Below are 22,278 nucleotides of genomic sequence, written 5' to 3' on the forward strand. Positions count from 1 at the left end.
ATGACTTGCAGGGTGCTGGGGATTCTGTTACCTGTAATAATAAACATCTTTTGATTTTACTTAAGATATCAAAAATGTCTCCAGGATGGAGTAATAGGGCGCCTTTTTTTCTTTAGCATTTTAAATAACAAAACCTTTCCTGCAAACATTTAAATTCAGCAACCACAAGCATCCTGAACATGCTTTCCACAACAACTGACGGATCACTTACTTAATAACTGGGACACAATAGAGGTAAAGCCAGTAGCCTATTGTGCTAATGTCCAGCCCAAAACCATCACCCCAGGGCTGTTTGTTACACCAGCAATGAAGTATTCACTGATGTCCATTTTACTTTAGCACCTGAAGGAGCAATTTTAGAAGCTGTGTCTAAGGCAGATTTCCTCTTCCCCCTTTTCCTAAATGGCTCTTTGGCAGCTCTCCGTGTGTAGATATGGCTTTTCTATTACAGGTACCTCTTAAAATGAGTAATGTACCCCAACAGACGGAAAAACCTGGCTGACCACTGGAGCTCAAACCTGGAAGAGGTGGAACCTGAAAGGCCTGACAGCCGGTTGACCAGCGGGGGCAGGGAGTGTGGGGTACAGCCACATTCAGGAAAGTAATCCCTCCTTCCTGCAATCAACTCTTTGCTCTCCACCCTACTGCAAGCAGACCTTCTTACCCTGAAGGCCAGGGGAACTGGAGACTCCTGGTCATTTGCCTCTGAAATCCTTGGGAGGCTTCCTGCTCCTCTCCAGTGTGTACCTCTCATCAGCCAAATCACCTTAACAGAGGCTCTGGAATGCACTGCCAAGTGTTTCTGAGTTTTGAAACACTGACTCCAGGACATTAAACTCCCGCCCTTCCACCGGCAGCCACAACAGCAAATCCTTAGATTTCAAAGTAAATAAGACAGTCTAAACATGGAAAAAATTCATGACTCCACGGAATTTAAAAAAAAGTTAAAAAACCAAAACAAAACAGTTTTTCAGGGAAAGAGGTTTCCCTTTTAAAGGTTTCGCATCAAAGGAGCCACTGCACTGCCCTAGGTGGGAGTCTCAGGGCTCAGGGAGGGTGGGTCAGATTGGCTCTTCCTTTCAACTCAAACCCTATATACCAGACAAGGCTCCATGTCTGCCTCCTTCTGCCAGCAGTGATGCCAGAGCCCACCTGCTATAGATAGCCCCGAAGGAAGAAGCGAGATAAATACACAGGGGTGTGTGTGTATGTGTGTGTATCTGTTATTATAATATTCAATCTATCACAGCATGACATACAGCATCTCTAAATGTTAACTTGCATATTTCAAATTCAGTGAAAACACTGACAAGACTATAGGAAGAATTGATGGTAACTTTAAAAAAAAAAACATTCAAGAAGGCTGTCTACAGCAGATGGTTCAGAGTTTTTGTCCAAAAAAAAAAAAAAAAAAAAAAAATCACCAAAACTTTGACATGAGTGAAAATTACCTTAAAAGCTGAAATTGTTTTTACTGAAACCAAAGAGGAATGAATGCCTATCTCCCAGGCTGCTGTGATGTATTCTGAATGGGCTGGGTCTCAGCGAGATTATGAGGTGCAGAGCGGGCAGAGGGAGTCCTCAGGGGTGAAGGGCCAAAGTCTGAATCGAGGCTTATGATCTGGCTTTTATGGCCTGTCTGCTCTGCTGGGCCCGGAGTTCAGTGGAGTTCATAATTAATCAAGATCAAAGGATTGCCAACTTAAAACAAACAAAAGAACACACCCCCGAAGAGCCCTTTCTTCTTCTACTTTTCATTCTGAAAGCAATAATTTTCTTTAACTTTCCCTCTGTTTTACACACCCTTCCAAAAATGGTATTTACGATCGACATTTAAACCCCAAAGGCCAGCTAATGGAAATGTGGGATTACTAAACAAAATTAACTCTCACCACATTAAAGCGTACATGTAATAGAAAAATTGGTACTTCAAAACACACACGGCAAAGGGAGTTGTTTAAAGTTAATAATCTCCAGTTCAGGGTTTTAAATTGTAGCCTTGAACTTCCGTGCCTGATTTTCTCAGAATATTTTTGCTTGCTTTCTCCTTCTTAGAGAAAACAACATTCGAATCCAGAGGCTGGGATGTTTACAGAGAAATGCAGATGGCTTCAACTCTGAAACGCAGTGAAAGAAAAACGCCAGCCACTGTGGATTCCTGGATGGCGACAGTTGGCTGGAAAGAGGTATGTGATACAGCAGTAGCAGCAAGTGGCCCGTCCCTGGGCACGAGGGGTGGGTATGTGAATCCTTGACCATACCCTTCCTTCAACTTTCATGGCCACTGGAAACTCTCGTTAATGAGAAAGGACTTAGAGTGCTACCTTCTACGCTGCTCTCAGCACCAGATCTCCACGGGGCCAATGCTGGTAAAGTCTGCAGAACTCTCCCTGAGGTCCGGCACACAGTGCTTGTGCTGTGGCCAACACCTTTCCCCCAGAGAGCAAGCTATGGTCAAGAAGTACTCCGCAAACACCAAATTCCAACCTGCAAATGCCTTTGGCAGCAAGTCCTTAGCCAAGTCTGTTCTCAAAGGAGGTGCTCACTTCATGGCAGGTGTGGAAGGGGAAGCCATGGGTCACAGGCTAGCCGTTGACCTTCCCAGAATCTCACTATTGATATTCCTGACAGAGCCTCTGAACTTGGATGTCCATTCAGGAAACAAGAGTTCCTTTAGCTCCTTTTGTCTGGAATTCAGAAGGCTAGAAAAGCGAGGAGAGGACGAAAGCAAGCAAGCATACGCAAGCCATTTGTTCTTTTCTTCCCAAGGGGAAGCAGGAACAGAGGTGGACCTGAAGATTTGGCTAAGGTCTTTAATGATGATGGACAGAGTCACAAAAACATACTGTTGCTGAACCCAGGAGTCCAGGACTCCATCCAGATCTCCATAGCAGTGGCAGGAGCCCAAGCACTTGAACCTTTATCACTTGTCTCCCGTGGTTGGATGGGAAGTGGAACAGGCAGGACCTGTTCCCGCCTTGCTTGCTCTAAGTCACTGATGTTGGGGACAGCTAAAGGTTTACGATACAGTCCTGGTAACCCACTCTTTTTTTAAGGGTCTTGTGGTGGCAGAAGTCCCCATAGCTGAGCTAAGTGCTCTGGAGGATCTAAGTCATTCTTATTGGTCTCTTAAATACATTTCCTGGATGGGCATATAACTCCTATAACAGGAGTTATAGGAAAAAGGGTGTTATCACTACTAATGCAGCTGCATACAAATGGTGAAGCTTGGAGCAGGCATGGTGGCATAGCACGCTCAACCTCCACTCTGTGGCACTGGCACCCCCATGGGCACTGGTTCCTGTCCCAGCTGCTCCACTTCTGATCTAGCTCCCTGGCTCGAATGGGTCAACTCCTTAGGCCCCTGCACCTACCCACATGGGAGACTTGGAATAAGCTTCTCACTCCTGATCTTTGGAGCAGCTCAGCTATAGTGGCCACTTGAGGAGCAAACCAGAGGATAAGGAGATCTTTCTTTCTCGCCCTCTCTCTCTCTCTAATTCTTTCAAGTGAATGAGAAAAAAAAAAATGGTGGAGGGGCAGTGAAGCCCTATCCATCTCAGGAATGGGTACCCTGGCATTTCTCTTCGCAGGTAAAATGAGGGGCAAGGTGCCACATGATTGTTGAGGTTCCTGTTTAAATGGCCTTAGGTCTTTTTAGCAGTGCCAGAGTGCTCAGCAAACTGAAGCTACTACAATATCCTACAAAAGCAGACCCAAAGACCTCTTCTTATTTTCCCGCCACAAAGGAGTTCAGAAGTATGCAGCCCAACTACCTGGGAAACTTGTCCAGGGTTTTAGTGTACCAATTTAAAAATAGTTTCTCATTTGTAGCTCAAGGTCCTTGATTTAAAAAGAAAGACCTTCAGGTAAAGATCAAGGCTTAAGGAAGAGCTAGAAGCCTTTTTTCAAGTCTTGTCATCTTTTTTTTTTAAAAAAAAAGATTTATTTTATTTTTATTGTAAAGTCAGTTATACAGAGAGGAGGAGACACACAGAGGAAGAGCCTCATCCAATGAATCACTCCCCAAGTGGCTGCAATGGCTGGAGCTCTTCTAAAGCCAGCAGCCCAGAGCCTCTTCTGAGTTTCCTACATGGGTACAGGGTCCCAAGGGTTTGGGCCGTCCTATATGTCTTTCCCAGGCCACAAGTAGGGAGCTGGATGGGAAGTCAGGCCGTCGGGGTTAGAACCAGCACCCATATGGGATTCTGGAGCACTCAAGACAAGGAGTTCAACTGACAGGCTACTGCACCGGGCCCTCAAGTCTTGTAATCTTAACAGATTAGCAGGACCCTGGCCTTGCATTACCTGGGCATCAGCAGCACACAGGCATTAACCAAGCATGAGAAAATGTTAAGTCACACAGCCACTGGTAGCTTCTTCCAGAAGGCTACTTTGGAAGCAGGACAGCAAGAGGCCATCTCGACTTCTCCAGGGGAGATGGAGACTGATAGGTTGTAGTTTGTCTGGGCAGCCAGATGCAATCACACTATTGCAATGGAGCCATACCTTGACAACCTCATCACTGCAGAATGCCGATGGAATGTCAGTCAAGAGGAACAACCTCCAGTTCACTCTTGTCCATGGAGACCTTTAGTCACCTCCCAACCCCTGGTGGCACCAGGCATCTGCTGCCCTGCACATAGCAATCTCTGGTTCTGAGTATATGGAAGCTCTGGGTAAACAGAAAAGCCCACATAAAATTCACGTGAAATAGCCTGAATGAAGATGCTACTGCTTGTGTGTTTGTACACAGAATTTCTCTCAAAGTTAAATGCAAGTCAGTGGCTAAAAGACAAATCACTTCACACCCATTCTGACTGTAGGTTATTCACAATGAGCTAAGGGTGGGAAGAATCTAAATATATTCATGCACAATGGAATCTTAGGTAAGCTTAAGAAAGGATGTCCTGCTGCCTGTATGGCATGCAAGGAGCTTGAGGACATGGTGCTAAGAAGTCATTCACACACAAACACTGCATGCCTCATTCCGCTGATGTATTTAAAAGTGACTTGTTGGGGGTCAAGAGAACAGAAAGCAGAATTGTGGCCGCCAGGGGTAGGAGGAGGGGCAAGGGAGAGTTACTGCTGAGTGGGGAGAGTTTCAGTTATACCAGATGAAAAGCAGCTAATGATCTGTTGCACAACCACATGCCCGGAATTCACTCTAAGAGTTAAGACAAATTGTGTTATACATTTTTTACAACAAAGACACTCTGAGAAACAATGGGCCACTTGAATTAGGTATACTAAGGGACCATATATTCAGATATTTTAAGTTTAGCTAAGAAACATTTCTTAAGAAGTAAAACAAACATCCCTTTCCCTTGATTTAAAAAATAACACTATGTACACTGGGAAAATCACATACATCAGATTTAACCTGTAAGAAATATTATTCTAGGGACCAGTGCCATGGCATATTGAATAAAGCCATTGGCCATGCTGGCATCCCATTATGGGTACTGGTTCATATCCCAGCTATGCCACTTCCTAACCAGCTTCCTGCAAATGAGCGAGGGAAAGCAGAAGGTGATCCCTGTACCCAAAGTGGGGGATTTAGATGAAGTTACTGGCTTTGGCCTGTCTCTCCATTTCTGTCACTCTTGATTATGAAAAATGTAAATCTTTTTCTAAAAAAGGAACTATTGTTGTATACTATGAAACAATGAACAAATCTGTTAAGACTATCTCAAGATACGAAACAGAAGGACTGTGCAATTCAAACATGATTTTATTTATCATGTTTATCTGTTTATTTTACTTGAAAGGCAGAGAAACAGAGGAAGATTTGCCACTCATTGGGTTCACTCCCCAAATGCCCCAAATGCCCCAAATGGCCAGGGATGGGCGGTAAAGTCCAACACTTAGAACTCAATCCAGGTTTCCCATGGGAGTGGCAGGGGTCCAATACTTTAACCACCACCTGCTGCCTCCAAGTGTGAGCAATAGCAGAAAGCTGGAATTACAAGCACAGTCAGGGCTTAAAGCCCCAGGGTTGGGGGCTATCGGAAAACAAAGTCCTAAGTGCTACACTGAATACCACTCTCCCCAAGCGTGTTTCAAATACAAAGGCTTCCTTTACTTTGTTCCACAGGGCACAAGACAAATCACAAATACAAAATGCCTGAGCTTCATTTGATATTAGGTGTATTGAGATAAAAATGGCCTTTCTTGCTAAATCATTTCGAAACCAGAAGAGAAGAAAGCTAAGCAGAAGAGATTCCTTGTTAATGCTAATAAATTCCCCTAACCCTAAGGCAGTTTCACTCTGGTGATTACCATGTTTACCATACAAGTGACAATTCCTGAAAAACAGTCCATTTCTTCTGTTCTAACCCCCTGAGTTTTACTGTTGCTTTACCCCCTGAGAGAGAGAGAGAGAGAGAGAGAGAGAGAGAGAGAGAAAGACAGACTTACTTATTTTTATTTGAAAGATTCACAGAGATGGAGAAAGATCTTCCATCTGCTGGCTCACACCCCAAATGGTTGTTTTTTAATGTCTGTATTTGAGGGGCAAAGAGACAAACACCCACAACAGAGGCTAAGGTTGGGGAAACTCAGTGCAGGTCTTTCCACCTGCCAGCAGAATAGTAGGAACCTGGCTACTTGGCCATCACCACTACTTCCTAGGGGCTACATTAGCCAGAAGTGGAGTCAGTCGCTAGAGATAAGACTTGAACCCGGGTACTCTGCAAATGCTGGCTGGAAGGCCCTGTCTGCAGTTTAATACACACCCAGATGCATAACACCACAAGGATTTTCTAACAATTCCACTTCTTCTACATGGGGAGTTAGTAGGGTTTTTATTGCTGTTTTTGGTTTAGACATTATTCAAAGTAGAAGAAGGGGTTGCATTTGGGAGAAATTCCTACCAGATTTTGCACGCTGCAGCTCTCTGATGGTGTAATCAAAACACATGCCCACTGATGGAAACAAATTTCGCCCTTACCCTTCCCAACTAGCTTGTGTGATGCATTCTGTCTAGTCAGGGTGAGCCCCTTGAGGGCCAGAGTGAGGGCAGGCGGCCCAGCCTCCCAGAGGATGATTCCAGGAAGATGGTTTAAAGGAAAACCACACACACACACACACACACACACACACACACACACACACACATATCAAACCCAACGTGGATATTCCTGGTCTGAAAAGGCATTACAACTGCATAAGCTAAAAATGAAATTCTGAAGTCCTCGGTGGGGCTGAGATCTGGAAAGAAATCTCCTTGTAAGGGTTCCTTACACACTCAACTCTAGACCAGTGATGCGGGTCGTCCCTGAACTGCCACCAGCATGTATCACAAAGGCCCCACCCTGCCTCCGAAACATTTGCCTTCTCTGTGGTGATTATTAGTCATAAGGAAATGGTGGTGATTAAGAATCCAATTGGGAATGCACATGGCTTCCATAATTGTTCCACGCACAGCCCTGAAGACCATATGGACAGTCAATGCAACAAGCTGTCTGCAGACTTAAACCTGGAAGGATGCATGGGCTGATAAAAGGTTTGTTAACAGGATGGTCATCCATTTGTTTATGTTGCCTTAGGGGTGGGTGCTATTTGCTCAGAAAGCTTTTTGACACCTGTCTCTTGGCTTTTGAGAGCCATATTGGAAAGTGATTATTTTCATATAATAGGATAAGATTTACTTTTGAGTATTATTAATCCCACCTACTATGTAGGCAGAACTCCAATTCCATCCTATGGGAATGACAGTCACGGCCATTACTTATTGGCTCAACAAACATGGGGTTGACGTTGGTTAAAGTCCCTCCCGGCTGCTCCATTTTTGATCCAGCTTCCTACTGATGTGCCTGGGAAAATCAGCATAAAGTGGCTCATGTGCTTGGGCCCCTGCCACACACATGGGAGACCTGGACAAAGTGCCTGGGTCCTGGCTTCCATCTGATTCAGCCCTGGCCATTGAGACCATTTAAGGAGAACCAGTGAATGGAAGACCTCTCTTGGTCTCTCTCTCTCTCTAATTCTGCCGTCCCCTCCACTTCCCCCCAAATCCATCTTTTAAATTAAAAAAAAAAAAATCTTTTAAAAAAGCAAATTCATTAGGTAGATCACCTCATTCATTTACATTCACAGCTCAACTATCAATAAACTTGGAGACAGCTATTCCACTACAGGAAGGCTCCACAATCACTGGACTTCACCACCTGACTCATAAACCATCTATGTGTCCAGTGAGAGAGGACAATAGATTCTATAAACTAGTGTCTCTGCATGCAAATAAACGTCTTCCGATGTTGATAGATCACCAAGTGTGATTCAACTGACCTCTTTTTTATGAAATCATTTCTAATTCACAAATGGCTTTTGAATTATGAGGATTCAATTTTAATGGATGCTAAAGCGGGGAGAGGTCTCCAAGTCTGCAAAGATTAGGAAAAACTACCTGCTCCACTAGAATACCTTGGACTCGATCTTCTTAAAGTCTTCCCCACGAGAAAGATGGCAAGAAACATCTTTTGTCTGAGGTTGTGTCACTCACCTTGGCTCAGAAAACATGGCCACCAGAAACTATCCCATGGAACCCTGAGTAAGGCAGTTCTTTCTGGATTCCCATCCACGTGTAGTCAGAAGGAAATTGCTCAGCACTGCTTATCACATAGCAATTAGTGGCTGTGTGTGACACTCTCTCATAAATCGATGAATGAAGAAAGCCCGGGGAGAAACCTCTCAGCAGCAGCAAAGAACCCCGGCTGCAGCGAGGGCACAGGGCTGGCCAGATCACAGGCAAACACTGCCCAGCACTCTGCTCTGACACAAGCAGTGTCTCACTCAATATCTATCGATTGCTTGCAAGCTGAATGACAGCAGACCTTGGGTACTGGCCATGGCTTCCCCACATGCCTTTTCCTTCAAGAGGGAAAGAAGGAACCCAAACATCACATGATTACCCTGGACTAATGGCTGCTAATGTGGACCAGGAGAGGGACCTGGCCTGGGGGCAGAGGCAGGTCCAGCTCAGTGTGGCTATCACTGCCCATCTGTGACCCATGCTGCCTGTGGGTGATGCAATCAGAGCCCAAAGGTGCCTGGGATGCTCTAGGGAGAAGGACTAGGATAGGACCCAGACTGTTCTCAAATACACAGACAAGAAAAACAAAACAGTTTAACAGGAAACACTCACAAATCAAAAACTTCACAAAAATATTTGTGTGCTTCTGTCTACAATCACTTTCTACAGGCCTGAGCAAGTTAAAAAAAAAAAAAAGCAAAACGTCTCAATGAAATAAAAGAAAAGAGCTGTTCTGCTTTCAAGATAAAATAGAATTCACATTGTTTTTCTCAGGACTTTTGGCAGAGTGAATCTCAAGTGGAGCGTGGCAGCCACTGGATCGGTGAGAGAACCCCTTTTCCTCAACACTGCGAAATAGCACTTTGTTTAAGTAAACACTTATAAAGTAGTCTTTCTTCCACAGCTTACGAATTATCAGTGAGAAGGAACAAAAAAAGTGCTTGCGCTTTGAATTTGAAGTATTTTTTTCATCTCACCAAATGCTGCTATTAAATATGTACTATATATGCCTATATACACATACACATATAAAAATAAGTACTACAGATGTGGGCAGGAAAATTCTTAGCAAAAGCCCCACATGTTTCAAATAGTGTTCTTCCTCATTATTGTCCTCTACCATAATTAGCATGTTACAGCATAACAGGTGGCTTTCATTTATAGAATGCAAAATTAATGAAATTTGGAGATTGCCCTGTCTCCAAAAACAAATTGGCTATTCTAAAAAGAGTGCACCACTTAATTTACAAAACAAACAGAAACAAGTCCAACAAACTCTCCTCACAACTGGCTCTGGAAATTACAGGAATTTCTGAAAGTGTTTGGATAAATAATTTGAATGCATTTACTGGCCGCTTAAATTCCATACCATCCCAAGGAAAATAGGTCATTCTTGTGGACTTTATGGAAGAGGGGAAGAGGAACAGAGACAGCCCATTTGTTTTTTCAGCCTGGAAACCCCAGATCTGTTTAGTGCTCTCTGACTGATAATGGGATTTACCACCCTGGGCTGAGCCGCTCCGCAAATGCTAACTACTGCGCTCATTTGTGGGCAGTTGTGTTATAGGCCCTGACCTAGCCCTTCTGGACAGACGCACCAGGGGAGCATAAATAGTACTGCTATAAACTAACTACAGCATCTGTCCCTAGCAAGCAGGACTTGGAAAGTATTTTTCGAAAATATGAGGAGACATGGGGAATAGACTATCGACATACACAGGAATGTTTAATATACTCAAATAAACAAGATATGCGCCTTAGCTGATCGGGCATTGTTTAAATTTAGGGAGTGAAGGAAGACAAAGGGTCAGACAGGCAAAGCCTCTTCATTCTGCAGAACTATCTTCCAGATCATGTGAAAGCTATAATTAAATGTTGATACCAAAGCTCCACTATCCTTTCTCCCGCCTAGGAAAAACTTAAAATGCATACATTTAGCATGAGCAAACTGTGATTTGCAAAATAATTAAATAAACATGAAAACGCTAAATAAAGTCAATTGTAGTCACTTAACAGAGCATGAGGCTTGTCTGCCTTGAAGTTAGGCATCTGGGGTGTGGGGGTGGGGCATAGGGAAAAAACCCCACAAGCCTGTTATCACATTCCACCCTCCTCCTGCTCACCTCTGCTTACTCATTTGTTTTTAATAAAGCTCTAAGCTACCCACCCAAAAAATATACCACCTTTGTTGGTTGTTTCCTAGGCAGCATCATTTTTTCTGGACTTCATAAAAAGGGTGGGTTAAACCCATTTCTTTTCAGTCAGGAGGATGGGTGGAGAGGAACACAGGTTGATGCCGACAGGTCACGTCTGTCCCAGCACGTGGGTGCACATGTTGGGATAAATACCCGTTTTCTGGATCTTGACAGAATTATTTGTCTCCCTTCAGCACACGGTAAAAGCAAACACTGGAAAGCATAGACAGAAGCCAACGAGAAAACAAAGCTCACATAAACGGTGAGCACGTACCTGCTGGGCGATGCCATTTCGTCTACATTGTGGAGTCCAAGGGCTGGGTATTAGCATTATTGCTACTCTAGGGCTTCCGATAAAAATGGACCGTCTCTGGCTGCCCTGAGAACCAGCTGGCTGCTTGAGAAGTGGTTTCCCCCATACACGATTCAGTCTCCTTGACAAATACACTGCATTGTACTGGATGACTCATCCGAGGGTTAGTCCGCATTTTATAGGCCTGTTGTGTCATTACTCACATTCAACATCCTGCTTCTCAAAAGTGGAAACTGGAAGCCTGACAGCTGACAGGCGCTTTTTCCAATTAAAATGTTGTTAAAAAAAAAATTTCCTGTAACTGATGATTATCAATCATGGATGGGAATAGGAGATGCCCAGGAAGCCAGTGGCACTGCTCAATACCTGATGCTGGGGTTTGCAGAACCACAAGCACAAATCGTGCTTCCACCCCCATCCTCCCATCCAGTAACGAATTGTTCAGGGTTGAGAGCAAGGACCCCTCTTCTCAAGCAGTAAAGCTGGCAGAGGGATGGGTCACATTGCTTCTTGTGTCACAAGGTTACCCGGTGGCAGGAGCTATTTAAAAACATCAAAATTTTGGTCCCTGCATTAATTTTGCTAATTTACATTAGCATTTTATTAATTTTGTTAATTACTGCATTTACAAAACAGGTAAACTTGTAGGGGTGGGGAACCCTCTGCCAAGGGCTGTTGGGATACTTATGACTTCATCAATAGGCCATAAAAAATTCTCAAAGACAGCCTACTCTAGGTTTATTCAATCTCTTATCCTCCCTGTGCCTGCAATGGGAGGGCCAGATCGGGTCATTTTGTGGGCCCTTGTTCAGTTGCTTGCACCTGTTTTAGAGTCAGCCTGAAACAGGTTAGGGGTGAACGTGGTATCTGGCATTTGTCACGTATATTTCTGCCAAAAATCAGATAAAGGGAGAGGGTAATAAAATATAACAAACCCTTATAAATTGCTCCATCTGAATGCTGAGAATATACAAGGTAGACCATACCTCTCTTTTTTTAGTATCTTTGACAAAATGTTTGTTTTTAAAAACTAACCAAAATTTCCCACAAGCAAAACACTTTGCTAGTTAGGTATGAGGCTGCCACACACGTGAGTGGTGGTGGAGGTGGGCTGCCATCCACACAGAGCAACAAGGCAATCCCGTGGGGGTGGGAGCTGCACTTGATGTTGTGGGTATGAGACACGTGTCCTGAAGTTACTGGGAGGGCTTGCAGCAAGTACCTGAGCAGATGCCTGCTCCACTCTCCCAGTTCAGTCCCCCACTGAGGACACGGGCCCCGCCTCCTGCTCCGTGTTCACATTAAGGAGGACGGACTGCCTCCAGCTTCCTTTGATGGCTTTGGAAAGGTTCCACGAGGGGTTATGTAAGTCACAGCCCTAGTCCCTCGTACCAACAAATCCCTTTGTAAGGTGGCACAGTGTTCGCTTGACTCAACGCTCCAAGTGAGTGCTAGTTAAATCGGGTAGAAGAGAAACAGGGCTCTGACTGGATGGCGGAGGAAATAATCCAGATGCAGACACTGCAAGGTATATTAAATGACGCCACTGTTGCAACTTGGTCATTCCCAAAACTACCCATGTTGATGTGGTGTGACGGCACAGAGTCATCACAGAAAACTAAACACAGGGGTCAAACCCAGGTGGCCCCTTTAGCCAACAGCCAACTCTCTCAGAGGACACTAATAGGTCACTAACAGGCTGGCTGGAAGTGGTTGGGACAAGCCCCTTACAACATCACAGTGCAACCTCTCTAACCCAGACGGATTAATGAAGACCGCGTGTGGTCCTGAACTAGAGGCTTCTCTGGCTTTAAAAAATTCTTTCCTCATCAAGACAGCAAGTTACAGGCATCTCAAAACATTCCTTTATAATCCCATAATCTTTTACACACTTGCAAAGTATAATTTACCTTAAAACAGCAAGCAAAAATGGAGGAAATTCATGAACTTGCACCATAATTGGAGTTTTTTTTATGTATTTCAAGAAGGAAACCATAGTTCATCTTAAGAATTTCATAATTCAGGCTTCACTAATTAAAAAAACACCAAATAATAGCAATAACAATAATGTTTGTATATATACAGAGAAGGAAAATAAGGGAACTATGGTAAAATATTAACAAGTGAGGCAATGAGTGCAAAAAAGTTCTTTGTTAGAAAGAAAGAATTCAAAATAAACACATACCCTCAAACACAACATATACAAACCCTGACAGATACAGATCTACATATGGATTTAATAACCACCATAGCTGCTGCTATTGACGTGCCTGTCCATTAAAAAAATCTTGAACCATAAAGAAAGTTACCAAAATGTTAACACTAGGAAATGTCTCTGGGTTAGGGATTCTCAAAGGGTGCTCTTACAATCTTATAAAAGGCTCTTAGATACACACACACCTAAGACACAGACTTCAGGAAAACATACTATATCGTTGAGAGCACTGTTTGTTTGTTTAGTTTGGGGTTTCCCAGATAAGTGTGACCACAGAGTCTCCATCCCCACCACCTATCCTGTCCCTGCTGAGCCTGATCAAAGAACAACGGCAAACACTGCTTGTAGGTGATGACAAAGCGGATACAGTTTTTTGGGTTTTTAACTGTTCATTGTCTTTGGAAGATGCTTATGACAACAAAAGCCATCTAGACTTAGTTTCTGTCACTATGAAGGGCCATTTCCATTTGGTTGACCTCAGGGCTTATTACCACTACTAGTCAATCCGGTCTTCTCTGAATGGCAGCCAAGGAGCCTGCATACCTACGTGGGCAACAGGTAGACAGTATTGTTTCTGGTTCCGGGCAGGCCATCCCTGACCCGCTGAACCTGGCCATTCTTGGGGCACGGGGGTCTTGGAACCTGGAAACCAGCTTGGCTGTCTTCTGTCTCTGATCTCCTCAGGCCTTCACTCATTTTCTAGCACTGGCTCTTGGGAAGAAAGAGGCAACACTGGGCAGGAGAAGCTCGATAAAAGATGGCTCCCGGTTTCTACAGCTTTATTTTTAAAAGTCTTGTCGTGTATTTACAATAGTTTTTTCTTTTTCTTTTAAAGCAATTATCTGGGTTCTTTGGGAGGAGGAAGCTGCTTTCTCCCCTGCCCCCAATACTGGCAACATCAAACCCTGACAGCAGGCAGGTTAATGATGTAAGTAGTACAGGCTATAATGTGTAGGGGTCCCGAGTGTCAGCTTGGAATCAAATTGTTATGCCTTGGTGATGCCAGAGAATATCTTTAAGACTGTTTTCTTATCTGTAAAAGGGGTGTATTAATACCATCAAAGAACTGCTTTGAATGGGATGTGATCATTCCCCACAAGTACAGCTAGGCGCCACTTAACAGTGTTTCTGTCAATGCCAAAGACAAGACCATGCTGTTGTAAGATTCACCCACTGAGAGTCTAAGTGCATCCCATAGCATGTGCGTATCCATGACACTGTATCTTAGGTGGTGTCCCCACCCTTAAGTGACACACTGTAATTAGAGCACAGGGCCTGGCCACAGACACAGCACACATCTGTTTCTGCAAACAACAGTGATGAAAATGTCTCTAAGTCTCAGGATTGCAGACTCTCAGGGAAGGATGGGCAGACTGGGGCCAGCCACCATGCTCATCTGTTTAGATGTTGACTTTGCTTCAGACTTTTAGCAGAGCTGAACAGTTGTGACGAAAACCATATGGTCCCCCAAACTGAAACTATTTTCTAGCTTAGACCTGGACAAAAAAAGCATGCCGAACCCTAGTGATCAACATTTGGGCAGTTGAAGAACCAGGTCTTCATCCTTTGGAAGTTTCGGTTGTTGGTCTCATATCTGCTAAGTGTCCTGAATCAGACCTGTGTTATGTGTGGTGATTTGGTTGGAGAGCTCATGCTTTCTGCAAGACACAAACCCCTCAGCTCTTTGTTCCAAGGGATACAGGGAGGCTGCCGGCTGGCCTTTCTGCCACCTCCCCTCTCTCCTGACCTGCCCCCCTTAGAAGGGCTCCTTCTTTCAGAGTCCGGTGATCCCAGTTGGAGTGTGAGTCCACAGCCAGACCGCCCTTCCCAAGTCACATCTGTGCATGATGGAGAAACCACACTTCCAGAGCGGGAAGCAGGAGGTGAAAGACGATCTCAAAGTGGCATTCAGGAAACCGAGCGCACAGAGATGAAGGATGCTTCCCCAGCGCTGGCTGGCTTCGGGCAGGATTAATCAAGCGGCCCAGGCCCTTCAGAGCTCCGCAGTGAGGCTGTGCGGTCACTACTGACAAGAGCCCAGTTAGGAGGAGGCTAGGGGTCAACTTAGAAAAATGAAGGACACAGCCCTGCATCCAGTCGTGCTCACATTTTCTTTGGCAGCAAAGCTTGTTTATTTGGGGAAATGAACCCACAGCATTAATGAAAAATGCAGGTGATGGGACTCCCGGGACAGGGCCCTGGGAGGGAAAATCTGAACAAAAGAAACTATTCTAACAGCCTTCCAGTTAAATTCTGGGGGGAAAAAAAATCTTAGTAGTTGTTTGGGTCGAGATTAAAATTGGGGGTATATTTTTAGTATCTTTCTGGGGTTCATTTATTCCCTTCCTGGAACATATCAGCTGTTTTGAGAAGTCAATCCGGTAAGAAATGTCTGTGCTGAAGATTCATGTCAATGAGCAGGGCTGGTGAAGGCAGGGAGAGAGAGAGGCAGGGGAATCCTGCTGTTCCTTATCAGGAGTGGGTCTGGGGGCGATTTCAGAGCCCTTGTCTTCAGGGACAAATGTTGCTTTTCAGTCCTGCTTCTTACAATGCACTTGGTTGGCATGAGGGAGTAAGCCAAGGAACACTGCAAAGCTCCTGGTTAATTTGGGTATGTTCAGCTTGGCCAGAGCCAGAGGACCTGCGCTGATGGAATACATGTGGGCCGTGATGCTAAGCAGATGTGTCTTCGTTTTTAAAATAAGAGGCCCAGGGGTGTGAGGAGAGCCTTTCTGCGCATTTGGTTCAGGTTTACTTGGGAAAAGGCAGAAAAGAACTCTTCACCTTGTGTGGGGTGCTTTGTATGGTGGTATCATTGCACCCACAAATATTGTGCCTGGTCTGTGTGGAAGAAAAGCACACAGGGGCTGAACTAATAGGCAGGACCTGAATGTCTGCAACATAGCCTGTTATACAAGCAGGACAGGCCTGATGAGAGGAAGAAGGAATATATTAGGACTATGAGAGTGACTGTGGGAGGTGATGGGAAGAGCCAAGGGCTTAATGAGCAAGCAAATGGAACGATCAGAGCGTCCAGAGTGCTGGCTCCATGGCCAAGTGTCTAAGATAGCTTTCCCCTTGGAGCTTGCAGAAGGAGCACTGCCAATCAGGGCAAGGCTTGGCTTCCCCAGGGCCCCGGCCTGAGAAGAGAAACCAAACTTCATTCTGGAATCTTAAATTCAAGGGATTGGCTCCAAACTCAAGGGCTGACCATTTAATATCTTAAGCATCCGCTAGGTGGAATACTGAGATCTGTCCTTGAAATCTGCTCAAGGTTGGATGGCTTACTCCTTACAGTACACTTGCATCAAAATGATCATTGCACATACTGGACATGCTGGACGCCAATCTGCTACCTCAGCCCTCTCGGATGTCTTCCCTCCCTCCAAGCCAGACTTAGGCCTGGTGCTATTGAGAGGTTCTAATTCCAGGAATGACCTTTGGGGCGGGGGGGAACTGACCACCCAACACAATGCTTGCCACAAAGACTTAGGGAAGACAGTGGTGGCCACAGGGAAGCCATCTCTGGACACCAGATGGCTACAGAGAGTCACCTACAGCCATGGAAAGCTCTTTCCAGAGCTCCCAGCAACGCTCTTCAATCATTCACAGAGTCAGAAATCCTGCAGGTTCATTCTGTGCAGAGGCAACAAATCACCACCTGCCCCTGCTTCTCTCCGTGCAGCTCCGCAGGGGGCAAATACTAAATTTATGCTTTTCACACTTACACACCTTAGATATTAGCCAAACAGCCAGAAAAATACCTTATAATTATAAAACAGACATTGCATATGCAGTTCTAGTCCAACCCCACTTAGCAGATGAGGCAGCTCAAGTTAGTAATCGAGAGTAGGAGCCAGAACTGGGCCCCAAAGTCCAAGTCCATGGTTCCTCATCAAGAACGATCACCCTAGCTACAGAGAATCACCCCTAAATTTGCCTCACTATTAACATTTGTTTTCCAAAAAGCCATCAGAGATGATTCCAGAACAAGAAAAGGAGATGACTAGATCTGGGCTATTTATCTGGACTAGAATTTGCAGGCGCCAGGTTAAAGCTATCATCAGGAGGGTGGCCAAAGTTACTCAATACTTCGTAAGTTCTTTTTGGCTTTGCCATAAACGTTTTAGCTCTATCAGAACTTTTTTTTTTTCTCTTTTAAATAGGACAGTGAACTGGAGAAATAGAACTCACTGGTCAACAGATTGGGAAACTATCAGATAAAGCTGACAGATCACCAATTTCAGCGCCAGCTTGCTCCCCATGTCTGCTTGGAACTTTTAGTAGGGAGTATTTGCCTGGAGAACATCCACCTGGTTTCAAGACTCTCTTCCTCTCCCCAGAAGTGGGCACAGCAACACTTGCTGGGAAAGGGGCTGGATCCAGCGAAGAAGCGGATTCTGTGTGGCTGTTATGACAAATGCCTTCAGGGGACTTTGGTTAACTTTGTGGTTAAAGTTCCAGATTCAACAGTGCACACTCAGAAAGGCAACAGAGACGATAGCCTATACAGAGCAGAGGCCCTTCCTCTGAATGATCACATACTCTGGAGTCGGCTGAGATCGGGGAAGCCCTGACCATGTGTCCCCTGGCACCTGAATCTTGCCATCCCTGATGTGACATCAGCGTCTGTTGTTGCAGTACCCCTTCCAAGGAACCCCTCAACGCTGGCCAAGGACTTTACCTGGTGCCCCAGTACAGACACTTGGGAAAAAGAGGCAACAGGTTTCAAGTGGCTATGGCCATGTGGGACTTTTATTTTGCCTCCAGCTCTATTCCAAACAAGGGTAGAGGCTGGTCCCGGAACAAACCCCTTATGAGCTGAACCCAGCCCAGCACAGTACTCGCTGCAGCAGCAGGAGGCAGGCCTCTCTTCACTTCATTGCCACTTGGAAAGACAGCTCTTAAGTCCCATTAAGTAAGTATCAGATGGCTAAGAAGGAACAGTAGTGGGGATGGACAATGAATGTGGGCTCCACCTACTTTCTGGACTCAAAACCAAATGCTAAGGCACAAACTGGAACCAAATAGAAAGGGTGCATTTGTGGCAGAGCCAAGAATAGATCCAGAATGTCCTTGAATTTCATCTTGCAGAAAGGAGGCTTTTAGGCAAGGTTTCCTCCCACATGTCCTTTGTTTCAAGCCTCCCCGGAGATCCCTTCTACCCCTCTTTCTCCACTCAAAAGCGATGAAAGAGCTGCACGGTTTCATTTGTTTGTTTCCTGTGCACCCTGGAGGAGCTGTCCCTGATGTTAAGAATGTGCTGTGTGTGAAGAGCAAGTCCCAACATCTGAGCATTCCAAAGCTACCAGGGTGGGACCACAGCAGCTCAAAGGGATTTTGCTACCACTCAGGAGAAGCTGGAAACACACACACACACGCCCTATAGCATGGAGGAGGGCAGTGGAGAAGCCAAAGACTGTGAGGAGATGAGCGGGAAAGGCAATCACATGCCAGCCCAGGCTCCCACCTGCCTTCCCCATCCCCTGCATTCAGCTTCACCTCTTTCGGCATGTAGAAAGGGAAAAGCTTGTGGACTCCAGAACACAACCAAACGTGTATCATTGCTGCTGAGCAAAGCAACATGGGAGGAACGGGGCAGATGTTTCATGGGCTGCTCCTAGGCTCAATGGTCCATTTCGGAGCAGACTCTGGGATGCTTAAGTAAAAAGCAGCAGTGGACAGAAGCTCAGAAAATAATCTGGGCCATATTACAGCCAGCAATTTATTGGCCTGCTATAAGGGCAGGTGTGATTTCTTTAAAAACAAAACAAAACAAGCAAACAAAAAAACACCAGTTATTTGGGCCTAGTGCAGTAGCCTAGTGGCTAAAATCCTCGCCTTGCATGCACCGAGATCCCATATGGGCGCCAATTTATGTCCAGGCTGCCCCACTTCACATCTAGCTCCCTGCTTGTGGCCTGGGAAAGCAGTGGAGGACAGTCCAAAGCCTTGGGACCCTGCACACACATGGGAGACCCAGGGGACATTCCTGGCTCCTGGCTGAGGATAGGCTCAGCTCCAGCTGTCGCAGCCACTTGAGCACTGAATCAGTGGATGAGAGATCTTCCTCTCTGTCTCTCCTCCTCTCTGTAAATCTGCCTTTCCAATAAAAAATAGTCCTTTTAAAAATCAGTTATTTGGGGCCCAGCAGTGTGGCCTAGCGGCTAAAGTCCTTGCCTTGAAATGTGCCGGGATCCCATATGGGCGCCGGTTCCAATCCCGGCAGCTCCACTTCCCATCAAGCTCCCTGCTTGTGGCCTGGGAAAACAGCTGAGGACGGCCCAAAGCTTTGGGACCCTGCACCCATGTGGGAGACCTGGAGGAGGTTCCAGGTTCCCGGGTTCGGATCGGCCCAGCACTGGCCGTTGCGGCTCACTTGGGGAGTGAATCATCGGACCAAGATCTTCCTCTCTGTCTCTCCTCTCTGTATATCTGACTTTGTAATAAAAATAAATAAATCTTTTTAAAAATCAGTTATTTGTCCTATGCAGGTAACACATTCAATTCATAAAGGGAAATGGTCAACCGTTGGTATCCACAGATTCTGCACCCACACATTAACCAACCACAGTTCAAAAATACTTACAAAAAAGAAAAAAAAAAGAGTGTGCCTGTATTGAACATGTTCTTCTGCTCATTCTTGTTCCCTGACACTGTAAAACTATTTACGCAGGAGCTCCACTGCGTGGGGTATCATATGTCAACTAGAGATGACTAAAGGCACACTGAAGGCTGTGTACAGGTTATAAGCAAACACTGCACCATCTTATACAAAGGATGAGAACATCCATGGATGGTGTCATCTGAGGGCGTGTCCTGGAACCAGCCCCCCATGGGTCCTAGGGAACAACTGCCCCCTTACCGTGTCACGTCTGTCCCTTCCTTCTCTTACCTAACAAAACCACAATAGCCGTCTTTATTTTATGTCTCTTCCCAGGATTTTCCTACTCCTCAGCAAAGGCAGAATACTGTTGTGCATCCTGGACCAAGCTTTTAATCTCTGGGGGATCTGCAATCTCTCCATACAGGAATAGAATCAATTCATTCCCTTTCTTACCTACACACAGTAGTGCACTCTAAGAATACAACAGTTTCTCACTAATGAGCCTCACTAGATTTTCTCTAGACTTTTGCTAGCAAAACTTTGGCAATGAATCATCTTACATATTATTTTTAAAAAGTGGCATTTATTTATTTGAAAGGTAGAGTGATACAGAGAGAGAGAGGGAGAGAGAGGGAGAGAGAGAATATTATCTTGTATTTGCTTATTCACTCCCCAAATGGCCACAATGGCTGGAGTTGGGTTAGGACAAAGGCAGAATCCTGAACTCTGTCCAGATCGCTCTCATGGCTGGGAGGCAGGAACCTGAGCACTCAGGTCATCTTCTGCTGCTTTTCTGAAATCATTAGAAAGCAGCTAGACTGGAAGCAGAGGAAATGGGATTTCAATATGGGATGTCGCATCACAGGCAGCAACTTAATCATAGTATCTGAACAGAACCATCTTAAAATATCAGATTTTTGGAGCTTAACATATTAAGATGTGTGTTTCCTGTTCTTTAGCCTCTTGACTACCATAAGTAGAAGCCAACTTTACAGGTACAAATGAAAACAAAACTCTTTTAAACCATATCTATCTTTATGGAAGAATGAACCCATTTACTTTGTAGGGTTAGTGAAATGAACGCTGCCTATGTAGCAGGCACTCAGTAGACATCTGTGGAAGGAAGAAGATCCTGTTCTCCATGTTTACCCTCTTTCTGCTAATTCCCTCTCCTGCAAAGCCTAACCATCCATTCAATGTAGAGCCATCTAGGCATCTTCCCCTTTAAGCCAACCTATCAGCATTGTGTCTCACAGATGAGGGGATAGTGTGCCAAAGCACTGACCAGTGGGTGAGGTGGCAGGTACTATCCCAGAGGGCTGCAAAGAACCCATTCTTCTTTGGTTAGCATCGGGACCTGCACCCTATGCTCCAGCTGGAGGTAAAGCCACACCTGTAGGAGAGCAGGGCTGAGTTGCCATTGGTTGGGACTCCTGTCGCAGCACAAATCCCAGGTGATTATCAAAGCAGGACCGCTCCTCAGAGCCCAGCAGGCAGTCCCAGCTCTTCTTGGAGCCACAGCCTCCAGCAAAAGAGCAGGAAACTCTTAGGCAGCAGAGGGAGCTGACTCACACTGCCACTTGCATGCTGAGGGTTCTGTTCTGGTACAGAAGGGAACATGCCTTCAGGCGGAAGCAAGGTGCACAAGTAGCTGTGGCTGGGGCTTCAGTTAGCATTTCCTCTGCAGCTTGCGAAGGCCCTGCCAGAGGGACTTGTAAGCAGAAAGAACATCCTGGAATCAGCTGAGCCCAGGCCACTTACATCTCTTTACAGAAGTGCATATGCATCATTACCTGTGTGTGTCCATAATGGCTGTTTGACTACTCTGAGGTCAAAGTCAAAAATGAATTACACTTATCTTTCCCCTAATTGTGATAGACCAAATGCAATAAGGGTATTTTTGAAACCAACTGGAGAACATGGAGCATGGAGTTAATATTAGATGAGACTAAGGTATTACCATTCATTTTCTTAGAGGTAATAATTAGTATCATGGTTATTGTTTTCAAAAGAAATTATCCGGACCAGATTGAGACACTGTCTGTGATGCTGGCATCCCATACAGGCACCAGTTCAAGTTCCAGTTGCTCTGTTTCTGATCTGGCTCTCTGCTGATGTACTTAGGAAAGTAGCACATTGAATCCCTGCAACCCATGTGGCAGACCTGGATGGAGCTCTGGGCTCCTAGGCTTCTGCCTGGACCAGTTTCAGCCACTGCAGCCATGTGGGAAGTGAAGCAGCAGATGGAGGCACTCCTGCTATAACTCTGTATTTCAAATAAATTAATCTTAAAAGATAAATAAAAAGGGGGCCCGTGTGGTTGGTGGTGGTCTGTGATGGTGGCATTCAATATGGGCACCAGTTTGTTTCCAGGCTGCTCTCTGCTTATGGCTTGGGAAAACAGTGAAGGAT

At 45.3% G+C, this 22,278-nt stretch overlaps 1 protein-coding gene across 2 annotated transcripts in view; it reads right to left on the minus strand.

Annotated features, from left to right (window-relative positions):
* SPRED2 (sprouty related EVH1 domain containing 2) overlaps window positions 1-22,278 on the minus strand; it is a 121,585-nt gene that overhangs the window by 44,175 nt on the left and 55,132 nt on the right. The window contains exon 1 of one of the 2 annotated variants that reach the window (XM_058667892.1): window positions 11,006-11,159. The exons of the other annotated variant lie outside the window; for it this stretch is intronic. Within the exon in view, the coding sequence (XP_058523875.1) occupies window positions 11,006-11,022 (17 nt within the window). The 5' untranslated portion in view covers window positions 11,023-11,159. Of the gene's footprint in view, window positions 1-11,005; window positions 11,160-22,278 lie in introns of those variants that run through there. 2 annotated transcript variants of the gene reach the window in all.

The sequence above is a fragment of the Ochotona princeps genome, chromosome 8 (assembly GCF_030435755.1).
Source record: "Ochotona princeps isolate mOchPri1 chromosome 8, mOchPri1.hap1, whole genome shotgun sequence".
NCBI lineage: Eukaryota > Metazoa > Chordata > Mammalia > Lagomorpha > Ochotonidae > Ochotona > Ochotona princeps.